Source organism: Sminthopsis crassicaudata, chromosome 4 (genome assembly GCF_048593235.1).
Source record: "Sminthopsis crassicaudata isolate SCR6 chromosome 4, ASM4859323v1, whole genome shotgun sequence".
NCBI lineage: Eukaryota > Metazoa > Chordata > Mammalia > Dasyuromorphia > Dasyuridae > Sminthopsis > Sminthopsis crassicaudata.
Window position 1 is genome coordinate 349252969 of NC_133620.1, and position 13157 is coordinate 349266125.

General features: G+C 44.3%; 1 protein-coding gene across 7 annotated transcripts in view; it reads right to left on the bottom strand.

Moving 5' to 3' along the window:
• The window catches only part of SRCIN1 (SRC kinase signaling inhibitor 1), a 92039-nt gene that overhangs the window by 51132 nt on the left and 27750 nt on the right, over window positions 1-13157 (bottom strand). For 6 of the 7 annotated variants that reach the window (XM_074261330.1, XM_074261331.1, XM_074261328.1 and 3 more), the window contains exons 2-3: window positions 7535-7836; window positions 617-715 (exon numbers count right to left, since the gene is read on the bottom strand). In XM_074261330.1, the coding sequence (XP_074117431.1) occupies window positions 617-715; window positions 7535-7813 (378 nt within the window). In that variant the 5' untranslated portion in view covers window positions 7814-7836. Of the gene's footprint in view, window positions 1-616; window positions 716-7534; window positions 8747-13157 lie in introns of those variants that run through there. The other variant, XM_074261329.1, reaches the window with a different exon arrangement.

Sequence of the window (13157 nt, forward strand, 5' to 3'; positions counted from 1 at the left end):
AATGAGGTCAGAAGCTTACATCCCCAGTGCCAGACTCCACAACCTCCTTCTTTCATCCCATCCCCTGTATGACCTCAGACATCTCCACCTAAGATGAAATCCACTTTGTGATATAGGTAACTGAAGCCAAATGAGGAAGGGGAAAATGGAATTTGAAAGAGTGGCAAAGTACCCAAATCTCTGTTGCAAAGCTTCAAGAAATAATCCTTCACTGTAACAGGAGCAATGGAAGTAAGCCATCAGATTATCTTTCATGATACTATGGATACCAAGGGAGAGGGACAAACATGCTCAGGATGAGGGGAATGAACAATATGACCTGAGAAGGGCAGGAAGGAAAGGAAAAGTGTGCCAGATGGGGAGGTATCAAAGATTGGGAAGGAAAAGTAGTATAAAAATTCCTCTAAACCAGTTTATTCTTAATAGAGTATCATATGACATCCCCCTCAAAGCAAAACCCACCTAGGAAGGACTCATACTAGAAATTGGGAACATTCTTTTTCCTCCCCCACCCTCAACATTTGTATAGGTGTGTACTCCCTCCCCTGCCCTTTCTACCCTGGCTCCCTTACCCTGCCTGCCCAGGTCTATGGGATTGGGATGGAGGTGAACTCACCTGGGCAGGCTGGCCAGCCACAGTGGGGGCAGAGTCGCCATGAAGGTGGGAGCAGAGGGAACTGAGGAGACACACGTGGTCCACTGTCCAGCCGCCAACCTGTGTGTGTGAAGGGGGGACACCCCGTTAGGGGGAGTGGGGGGAGGGCCTCCTGGGATGGAGGGCAAGAGAGAGAATGAGGCCCAAGGGATTGGGGACTGGAAATCAAGGAAAAGGAAGGGGCAGTTCTTAGCAGATATATCAAAAAACTTATCTGATTAATACCTAATTCTAAAACATCTATCCTTATCTACAGATATCTTAAGGTGGGGGCTCATTATCTTATCACTCATCCCCTCCTTTAACTCTCCAATATAAAGAAACTATTCTCTTAAAGGCAGGTCTCTATTCTCCTCACTGTCCAAGGTCTTTCCTTAGCCCCCATCTTCTCTGCAGTATTTCACATTCTCTGCTGTCCTTCTTCCTCTTCACTATTTCTTTTTAACTGATTCTATTTCATCCTTTCAGTTTTCATATCTATGATGATGACTTTCTTGACCTTTTTCCCAGGGTCAAGTTCAATATGCCTTCAGGATATCTCTAGTTAGACATCTTGCAATATGGCTTCTGACCCAAATGCTCTATTCTTTAAGCAATTTATCTTTTTTCTCCAAGGTTACCGATGATCTTTTGCCTGCTACATCTGACGGCCTTTTTGCAGTCATTCTTCTTGGCATCTCAGCAGCTTTTGACACTATTAACCACCCCCTCCCCTGGATACACTCTCCTCCCTCAGCATTTGTGACATTTTTCTCCCTGTTCTACTCCAACTTGTCTGGCTGTTCCTTTTCAGTTTCATTTGCTAAATTATCATCCAACTCCTGCCCCCTAAGAATTGATGTTTCCCAAGGCTCTGCCCTGCATCCTCTTATTTTCTCTTCCTACACCTTTTTTCTCACCTCTAAGCCCCTCTCTTGCTGATCTCATCAGCTCTCACGGATTTAATCATTACTTTAAAGCAGGTGACTCCGAAATCAATATAACCACCCCTCATCTCTTTCATGAAACCCAGTCCTTCATTTATTACTACCTGTTGGACAGCTCCATTTGTATGACCTATCCTAATCAAAAACTATGTCTAAAAAGGAATGCATTTTTCCCCTTAAGCCTACCCCCTTCTCAAAAGTCTCTGATTTCTGTTGAGGGCACCATCTTTACAATTATCTAGGCTGACAATTTCCCTTGCCCCTACATTTGTCAATTCCTGTTGATTCAACCTTCCTGAAATAATTCCCATTCATCAGTCTCTATACTCCCACTCATTCAAATCTTTACCACCTTACACCTGGGTTATTAAAATAGCCTCCCCTGGATCTCCCTGCTTCCATCATTTCCCACTTGTAATCTATCCTCATGTAACTGTCAAAATAATCTTCCTAATGTTCAAGTATGGCCCTGTCACTCTAGTTCAAAAGTCATCAATGGTTCCCTACTGTTTCTAGGCTAAAATGTAAATTCCTTGGGATGGCATAAGCTTCTCTTGTCTTATATATGGCTTTTCATTCCACTGAACTAGCTAACTTGTGGTTTCCTGAACCAAGCATTTTATTTCCAACCTTCCTGGCTTCTTATACCTCCCACCCACACACATACTTGGAATGCACTCCCCCTTTACCTTAGTCTCTTAGAATTCGTACATTGCCTTTCAGGCTCTTTAAGATGCCAACTTTCATGCAATGCCTTCCTGATGCTCTCCTAAATTCTCTCTCCCTCCTATCTCTTGTGCTGAATTGTTTTATATATTGCATACCCAAGTGGGTAGAGACTACTTCTTTTTGTTTTAGTACCCCAAAGCCCAGTATATTGCGCTACATAGGAGTTGGACTAACCATTCTGCCATCCACTCAAACTTAATATGCCCCAAGCTAAAACCCCTGTTTCCCCTTCTCACAATTTTCCTTTTTTCAATGATGGGGCCACCCAAGTCACCCAGGCTCAAAATGTCAGACATCCTAAATTATTTCTTTTTCTTAATTATCCCTTATTATCAACATGGAGAAGTAGCATGCTATAGTGATCAGAGAGTCAGTGACAGATTTTGGAAGACCCAGGTTCAAGTAATACCTTGCTGCCTACCCATCTGTCTGTGTAACCCTGGGGGAATCATTTAACCTATCAGGAACCTATCTCTATGACTAGAAATTGCACCATACCTGCCGATCTACATTGATAGGCCTTTCTTTATCAAGAGTTCCCAATAGCAGTGGAATTACAAGTCCTGTCCGAAGTGCCCTACTTCCATCCCTCACCTCTTTGGATCCATCCATCACCATGTTCAACTCTTTCTTTGGAATATATTTTCCATCTTTCTCCTGTTCTTCATTCTCTTGACCACCACGATTGTAGAGGCTCTCTTGGATTCCTGCCTCAGTGTCCTAATGAAGAGCCCTTCTTCCACCCCCTGTTCAAAAGTCCATTCATTAAACCAATTCAGGCTATTCTTCATACACTTTCATGTGACCTTTCTATTCCAGCTCATGTGGGCCTTTACATGTTATGTTCATACTCACCTCCAAGAACACACTCACAATTTATCACCACCTGGCCTAATCCCACCATCCCTTCCAGGGCTCAAACTAAATCCCACCTTCTTTTTTTAAAATATTTTTTGGGGGAAGGCAATTGGGAGTTTAAAGATACAGCTAGGTCTGAGGCCAGATTTAGACCCAGGGCTTCCTTCCTCCAGGCCAGCAGTCTATATGCCAACTAGCTTCCTCCCCCTTCTTCTTTAACCACATTCACAGAACATCAGAGGTGGAAGGAACCTTTGAGAATCTTCCAAATCAACCCTCTCACTTAGAGATGGGGGACAGGAAAGGAATAAGTATTTAAATAGCACTTGTATGCCAAGCATTGTACTAAACATTTTACAAATATTATCTTATTTGATCCTCAACAATATTGCTAGGATAGGTGGTTTTTATGCTCATTTTATAGTTGAGAAAACTGAATCAAACAGACATAAAGTGCCATGTTCAGGAACTATGGATTATCACCTAGCTAACTCTAATAATAAGGAAACTGAGGCTTGGAGAAAGAATGTCAAGGTTACTGAGTAAGTTGGTCACAAAAAAAGGAGAGAATCCTTGATTTCTATCCTAGGCTCTTCCCATTATACTCCATTAACCCATTCTTCCCACCAGATACTTCTCTCTTCTCTGCATACTTACAGCCAGTTCTTCCTGCCCTTCATCCTAACATCTGGTCACATACCTCTCAGTGTGGTTTACTTGGTTCTTTCTTATGGGGTTAGCCTTATCTTCCCAACTAGACTTAAGTGCCACCAGGGCAGAGATCAGGTTTCATTCATTCATCTTTGAAATTCTCTCAAGCACTGGTACAAGTCCTAGATTAGCATAGGATTGGGACTTTTGACTTCCTTGGTATATGGTATTCCCTAGTGGGAAAATTCCCTCAACTACTGTAAGTCAGCACCTTCTCTGGAAATTATAGTCTTAGTGTTGCTTAGATGAGTAATGAAGTGATTTGCCCAAGATCCCACCACCAGTATGTGTCAGAGCAGGATCTGACCCCAGGTATTCCATGGATGAATCTCCATCCATGACACCAAACTGCCCATTGGAATGGGCTCTTGATATCTTTGGTGCTCAATAAATACTTTTTGAAAGACAGAATGGATGAACAAATAAACACATGAATGAATGAAACTGAAATTTGACATTGCCTTCTCCTTCATCCATATTCTTCCCACACAACTTAAAGTCTGACCACCAGGTGAGCTGAGAGATTGACAAGCATGATGGTACTATCTGGTATGAATATGAGGTAGCTGGGCCCATCCAGTACCTTTTACCTGCCTGTGATCTAGTCAAGATTACAAGTATAGTAGGGAATGTCAAGCATTGGCAGGACTGAGAGAGTCCAGGATACTTAGTTGGGGGTGGGGTAGAAAAAAGGTCATTAGTTGATGGACTCCTCATCCCTTCCCAGACCATATGCCAGGGCAGCAGTCTCTAAGCCAGCTCAGCAACTCTTCTTGAGTCTAACTGACGTGTGATATTGCTCTGAATATATACAACCACAGAATGTAAGCAGCATCCTTTAAAATGAGATCTCTCACCAAAAGGATATATATATAAATATACACACATATATGTAGGTATATATTAAAAGTGTATGTATGTATATATATATATATATATATATATATATATATATGTGTGTGTGTGTGTGTGTGTATATATATATATAAAACACATATATGCCTGTGTGGATATATAAATTATTGGGGCATAGAAATCTATATTTGTAATTAATCATTATATAAATAATAACAAAAGCAACTAATTGTATATAACTGATAATTATTAATATACTGTATCATGATAATTAATATATTAATGATATGTTAGTTAATTGTACTAATAACATAATGCTATACCCCAGTAATTAATGCTGATTATAGGCTGCTCTTAGGTTTAGAGAGACTAGATTTAGGTGAACTATGTACCCTATATTTGTGTGAAAAGGAGTCATATAATGTTGGAATTGAAAGAGATACCTTAAAGACCAGTGTTTTTTAATCTGGGGATCCAAGAACTGGTTAAAAATTATTCTGATAACTATATTCCTATACAATTGATTTTTTTGTTTATCCCATATATTTTATTTTGCATATTTAAAAATATTTTTTCTAGAACTATCAAGAGGATCCATGTTAAAAAAAAAAAAAAAGGTTAAAAGTTAACAACTAGTGAGCTTGTTCATTCCCCTTATTTTACAAATAAGAAAACCAAGATTCTAAAGACTAAAAAGTGGCAGTGCCATTTTAAAGACAAAATTCCAGTGGGAATGGGGGTGGGTAATAAGATGAACCTGAAGCCAGGAGAGATTAGGAGATTTTGGACACACACTTTTAGAAGTCAAAAAAAATCAGGATTTGAATCTAACCTTTGATTCTAAATCAATTATTCTATGCCAAATAGTAGGGAAGACTTCCTGGGATGGAAAGCAGGAGACAAGGCCCAAGAAACAAAAAAGTTGATATACTACCATATCAGACTAATGTCAATATCTCCCAAACTATAGTCACAAGGCAGACTATAAACAAGAGATGAGAAAAAACTTGTCTACTAGCAAGATGGAAAGATTCTCTTTCAGGAATACATGACCTGTATGGAGATACAGAAACAATTCAAAGGGCAATCCTTTTGATGGCAACAAGGACAAGCAAGAAGATTGCTCTTTTCCTAAGCCCTTTCTCCCTCCTTAAGGAGATTTTGCCAGAGTAACAAAAAAAGAAGATTCCCTAGAAACATGGAATATTTTTCCCCTCAAATTCTGACCCCCAACCTCTTGAGTTTTCCAAGAAATGATCCTTTATTTTTACTATTTGAGAGAAATAATGTAATCATGTGATTACTATTCTATGTACAAGAAGATATAAGAAATGTGCAAAAAGTTTTCCCCATGGAGTCCATCTATGACCCAATCAATGGGACTGGAACCTTTGTCCACAGGCCTATTTTACTGGGAGAAGCTCTAGAAAGAGCTCTACCTCTGGATGAAAGGAAAAACCAAGTGTTGGGCATTGCTCCAGTAAGGGGAAGGATGCAATGGGATTTTATCCAGATTAAAGAGGAACCAGATACAGAGGACAAAGAGATCATTGAGCCAGGAAATTGTGTCTGCCTCAGTAGCTAGACTGACATATTGGGAAAATTAAGGAATATAAGCAGACTTAGCTACACCCCATTTTAGGTAGAGTAACTGAAAGAGAGGAGATATACTGTTCAAGTTTAATGACTAATAGAACCAAGATTTAAACACAGTTCATCCAATTAGTAATCTAGTATTTCTTACTTTCACTTGTCTCCTGCTTTATTTATAATTGAATAATTTTATACGCTTTCATTGTTATTTTCCCTTTATGCCAATAAAGCCCCTTTGGAAAGTCAACATCTGTTTCCCAGAGAACACAAAGAGAAAGAAGGAAGCATCAAGTTGGGCTAGACAAGAATTGGTGGGCTCTCTATATAAAAGAAGTCAGATACCAGTGACTCTTAAGAATCATAAAGTGAGTCAAGATCCACTATAGTTGATGCATGTCTACCTAGTTAGATTTAATGTTGGAGAACCTATTTCCCTTCCTTTCAAGGCTTCCTCACAAACGGTCATAAAACTGAAGAAGAGGGAGAGAGAAAAATACATTTGCCTGGAATCATTGGACTTATACGGTGAGGAGATGATGGAAAAGGGGGATGGGGAGGAGCCTCAGAACTCCCTCATCCTGTCCCTAACAATGGAAGCATCCAGGTTTTGCCAGCTCCAAAAGGTCAATTCAGCCTAAAAAGTCCAAAGTTATCAGAACCAAAACAGGAACCTGGTCAACCATAAACTCTTCCAATACTGACACCAGGTAATCTGATAGCTGAGGTTTTTTGGCCCGGGACACCCGGTCCACCACATAGTTATGTAGGGGATAGGGAGGGTTCTATCCTTGAAAAGGCTTTCTTATGTCAACAGACCTTTCACTTACATCCCAAATCATCATCAAGTAAAATATAGAAATGGACAGTGTTTTTTCCAAGGCAGCAAACTACCCTGATGGATACCAGGCCTTAGAGCCAAGGCCACTATTCCTTTTCTTCCCTGGGAAAGGCAAACAGGATTAAGTTTTCTCCCAGGCACCTAAGAGTCCAGCAAAATTGGTCTTTGATAGGCAATTCCAGTGTCAACTGCCAAATTGTCTCTTGGTGCTGCTTAGTCCTCAAAGTTCCACTCTAGAAGACTCTCACGCTTGTTGGATCAGTAGCCCTTGGGAACCCTTGGGTAAAAAAGGTTAGTAGCCCAGAAGCTCAAAGACTAACAAGAGCATTTATCCCCTTCCGAGCATCCATGCCCAACACAGCCTCTCACCTGTTCCCGAAGCCGGTCCTGCTGGCCTCTGAGGGCAAGGGCATGCTGGGGGTACTTGCTCTTCAGGTGGTCCATGAAGGCATCTCGCTTGCGCTCTGCATCTGCCTTCTGCAACCCACTGAGTGCCTCCAGACTCTGGGCTGCGATCACAGTGTGCCTTCTCTCAGAAGTGTGCACGAGCCCCACATTGGAGAAGCGCCGGCCCCCACTCCCCCCACTTCCCCCACCCCCAAGGGTCCGGTATTCTCTTGGGTACTCCGCATCATCCGCAGACAGCATCGGGGGGCTGCTCCGCTCAGGATCTGCAGGGGGTAGGGAGGAGGGAAGAAAAAGGAGGGCACAGGCAAGGTCAAAAATGGCCCATTGGATGCTCCCCACCTTTACTGGCTAGGGGAAAGGGAGGAAGGAGTCTTGGTAGAGAAAAAAATGAGAGGTGATGTTGGAAGTGAGTGGAATCCTAACAACAGGGCTGGATTTCTTCAGTTTCTTCTCCCTTCTCTCTTTCTTGGGATAATATGATCAATAAAAAGGACCTTAAAGGTCAAGTAATCTAATCCCTTTATTTTATGAATGAGGAAACTGAGGCAAAGGGAGAATTAAGTGACTTGCCCAAAGTTACATTGGTAGAAAGCATCACAGGCAGGATTGGAACCCAGAACTTCTGACTCCAGAGACAGTTTTTCCCACCATCCCATTTTCTTGGTGGGGCTAAGTGCAGAAAGGGAGCTATTTAAAAGTAATTCTTCTGAAAGGTGAAAAAAGAAAATTGTCGGTTCTTTCTTCAAGTATCTCTCAAGCCCTTTCCCTAGGGCTGAATCTTGTTGCTGCTCTTTCACCTTAATTCACCAGATGTGGGATAGAACTAACCTGATCATGAGGGGAGATCAGGTGAGGGCACTGTGAAAAGTTCACCAGCCACATCCAAGGAGAAGGGGTAGGAGTTCAGAATAATCAGGGTGCCTCCCAGGGAAGGGATTATGGAGTCCCCCTCCCTTTCCTCACCCAGTCCCACTACCAAGGAGAGAAACAGACAGAAGGACAAACAGGAGAGGGGCTGGTGACAGAGGACAGTGTGAGAAAAGAGAAAGCAGACAGAACAGTTCAAGACTCAGTGCCCTCATTTCATGTAGAGCCATCCCATCCCATCCTTCAAGGCTGGCCTTGTTTAGGAGCAAAGGGTAGGAACTTATAGGAGAACATACAACATGGAGAAAGCACAAAAAAAAGGAACAGGCCGAGGGTTGGGTTGGCTGTCACACACACACACACACACACACACACACACACACAATTCAATTCAATAAATATCCCCCCAATCCAGCTCCATCTTCCATCAGAAGCCACTGTTTCTTACCATACCATCCGTGCTTTGGTGTCCACTGTAAGCTTCCCAGGTGCCCAGCAGAGACTGTTCCCTTCCCACCTCTGCCTTGTCGTCTCACTCCAGGTTGTACTTAGTCTTACATAGATCTCTAATCATAAGTAATCACACATTCATCATGGCTCAGCCCCACTCTATCTCATCCTCCAAACACATCAAAACCAGATGATCTAGTCTCTAATCTATCCATCAAGAAGTATTGAGTACTAATGAGCCAGTGTGGTAAGGGAAGAGCACTGTATTTGGAATCAGACCACCTCATTCCAAATTCTGGCTCATCTACTTATTACTTGATCTAAGTAAGTCATGTGTCTGAGCCTCAGTTTCTCCATCTGTACAATGGTTTCCAAGGTTCCTTCTAACCTTAAATCGTATGATCCTATTTGTTGGCCGCTGTAAGGAACAAACCAGAATTGTAGGACCTAGCCTCTACCTTCAGAGAATTGACAACCTCTTTGAGGAGGCAAGACACGAACACAATCTCATATCTCTTCATTGTACTCCCTTACTGCCTCTCTAACATAGTAAATGGAGCCGTGTACCTGGGAGACTTATTTTCTGAACCACTTCCTTGGAGTGGTGAAGCAAAAGAAAGAGAGGGAGAGAGAGAGCAAAGGGAAGGGAGGGAAAAATAGGGGAAAGTGAGAAGGGAAAAAAGTGAGGGAGAAAGAAAGGAAAAGAATGAAGGAGGAAGGGAGGGAAGAAGGGAGGAAGGAAAGGAAGGAGAGAGAGAGAGAGAGAGGAGACAGAGAGAGGGAGGGAGGAAGATTGCTTTTAGAAGCCTTAATGAATGCTTGGTGCCAGTCTGCCCCAGCCAGCTTTTCTCCATCCCTCACTTCCTCCTTCACTTAACCACCATTCATTAGTCATGCCCCAGCCTAGACTTCTGGTCTGACCCACAAGGAATAGGAGGTTTTTGGAGAGAGAATCTAGCAATGCTTAGATTAAATCTATACTTATTGTTAGCTCATGGTGTGTCCAATTAGATCACTGAATTTATTATGGGATTTAGAACTAGTATATCCTTAGAAATGATCCAGTCTAATCCCTCCATTTTATGGATGAGGAAACTGAGACTCGGAGAAGAAAAGTCATGAATATCTAAGTAGCAAGAGCCTGGAGTATCAACCTTAGGTTTCTCCCTCCTTCCCATAACCAGTTATTTTTTTTTACTCTCCTGCACTGGAAGAGGGGGAAGGGGGGGAAGAGAATTGAAGGTGTATAGTAGGGGCCGAATCTAGGTCGGAATCTCTCAATCCCCAATCTGATCTGACCTGGAACCTGACTCTCTGAGGAGTGGATGGTAGCTGTGTGGGTAAGACCTGATGGGGAGGTCGAGTTCTAGGCTTTTCTGAGAGATGAAAGGCTATAGCAGGGCACAAAGGCGGGTATTTCCCGTCAGACCCTGACAAGAGTCTACTCAATCTCCACCTCTTTCCCTTCCCCCCCTTCCCATCCTCAATAGCTAGTGGAAGAGGAGTGAAGAGTTATGGTGTAAAGGGATTGGGGGAAATGATCTGAATCCTAAAATGGCTAACACTCTTCAACTACTCCCCTCTTTTCCCTTTTCCTCAACCTGGCTTCTGCCCCCTTCCATAGGATCTTAAGTCTAGGTCTGGAAGACAACAAAAAAACAATAAAAGAAGAGAATAAAAAAGATACCCCACCCCAATCCCCAGTAATGGGAAGCACAGCGGCGGAGGAGATTGGGGAAAAGGGGAGGAAAAAAATCGCTCCTCCAATTTTTCGCTCTGTCCTACTCTCCTCCCTTCCCCACCCCTTCATTTGCTCCGGAGCAGCTCGCGGCTCCCTTTCCCCGGGCTATACCATCCCTTTCCCACAGTTCCCCAGAGCGATGGGTACAAACAGATGGGGATCTCTGAGGCAGCCGCTTACCAGGCCTGATCCGCAGAGTAGGGAGGTGAGCAGGTGAGGGCCTGCCGAGGTTAGAGGGGCTGGAAGCCTGGCCTGGTCCTTCCCCCTCCCGACCCTTCCCCTGGGACTATCGCGTAGGTCGGAGCTGCCTCAAGCCCCGGGGGCGAGGTTGAGTCCTTTCCCCAGCCCATCCAGACCTAGCCGAGTCCCAGGGACGCCCGGAGCGAACCGAGGGGTGGACCGAGGGGCTGCTAGAGCCGAGGTTGCAAGCCGATCTGACGGATCTCACAGCCCCACTTTATGACTGCAGTCCCATAAATCTCCGGCCGCCGGTGGGGAGGGGGCGCGGGAAGCGTGGCGGTAGCTGTAGGGGGCGAGGAGGGCCGCGGCGGTGGCTGCCGAGGCGCTTTGGAAGGTGTCCCCGCCCAGAAAGATGTCCCCATCCCGCACCCCCAACGCTCTCCTTTGCCAAGGTAAGGGGTCGGGGTCGCTATAGCCTGACAGCATCCCCGCTCAAAGCTGAATTAACCACTTCCATGACTGAGCCCATCCCCCTCCCCCGACACCTGGAAGAGTGAAGGACAAGGACTGGGGAGGGGGGGGGAAGGGGAGGATAACTGGATTGATGTTCTCTAGGCCCCCTCCAGCACTCCTAGGACTCACATCCCGAAGGACTCTGGGAGGAAGGGGGAGGGTGAAACATGAGAGAAAGCAGAGACACTTTCCCCCTTCCTTAGAGGCAAAGTAGGGAGGCTCCAAGGACCTGAGGAAAGAGACTCCAGGGTTTGCCCTTGGGGTCAGTGGAGAACTAGGGCCCCTTCATCCTCCGGGAATGCCAGGTTGATCTTTGGCAGGACGGCTAGTTAATACATCCTCAGGCCAGCAAGGGAATGGGCATTTCTCTCAAAATTCAGGGAGGCTGGGGCTGTAAATACTGAAGATCCTCTTCCCCTCCCCTGACCCCTTTCACACTGGGAGAAGAGGGTTGGGAAATTGGGGGGGGGAGGCTACGATTGGTAACCCACTGGGATGCCAGGCCCAGAGAGAAATCAAAGGTAACCTTCCACCTCCTTCTGCATCTCTTCCCTCCCCTTTTCGTTTTCCTGCACAACAGGGAGGACTGTGTGGTCCTTCCTCCTCCCTCCTCGTGGAACAGCTCCAGCAAATGACCAGAGAAATCGATTCCAATCTATCAGGCAACTTGAGTGAGCCCACAGCCCCTAAGACATCAAATCAATGTTTCCTGTTACATTGGGGGGTGGAGAATGGGGGGGGAGGGAAAGGGGAGTGGTGACAGGGCTGCAGCTGAGAGCAAGGGAGCAGCAGCCAACCTCAGCTCTTCCTAGCCTGCCATTGACCATTGTGACCCAACGTCCGGGCACACTGTACCCGATGGACTGAGGCTGGAAGGGATGTGAACCCCCCCTCTAAGGAATGGATCTGGGGGGTACTTTAGGGATAGAGGGGCCAGGGCTGGAGGGTGGAGCTGGGAGAATTTCTCTGCTCTCTGTCAATGAATAACATACAAATTGTATGCAAAGCAATATGCAAATCAACACCTGTTATTTTTGAGTCACTGGTGCTGGGTACTTTGGGGAGAGGCCTTCTGTGTGTATGTGTGTTGGGGGGGGAGAATTCAGCAATGAGGGCTCTTGGCACTGTTGAGACCCACCCTCCAGCTCTGCTGGTAAGTTATTGGTGGGGGGAAGGACCATGCCTGGAGTTGCTGGGGATGGAAAAAACAAAGGAGGAAACCCACCCCCCTCCAAGCAGCATAGCTAAGAATAAAGGCCCAGTATAGGGCCCAAGCAATTTTTATAAGAAAAAAATAATAAAATAAAATTAAAACTATATTTATGGATTTGACTTATTTTTATCACCTGTATTGTTTAACATAAGATAATTATAAATCCATGATTAAAATTAAAATCACAAACTTTTAATTAAAAGATCTAGTAGGTTATCAGACTATATCTTGTCTTTACCCTAGATTCCACAATCTGCTCCTTCTTCTGGCTGTCACACAATGATGTTCCAAAATGGATCATCCAAAATGCTGGATAGAGGAAGAGAGTAGAGGAAAGAGAAAGAAGGAGAGGAGGAGGGGAGAAAAGAAATGAAAAAGAGGAAGGGAGAGATGAAAGAGAGAATAGGAAAAGGAATAGGAGGGGGCGACAAAAGAGAGAATAAAGGTATGGAAGAAAGAGAAAATAGAGGAAAGAAGAAATAGAAAAGGAAAGGGGGATAGAAAAAAGAAGGGAAGAGGAAAGAGAGAGGAGATGGGGAAGAGAAAAAAAGAGGAAAGAGAAGAGAAGAAGAAGGAGAAAAGGGAGAGAAGAAAGAGAAGCCAGGAAAATAGGAAAGGAA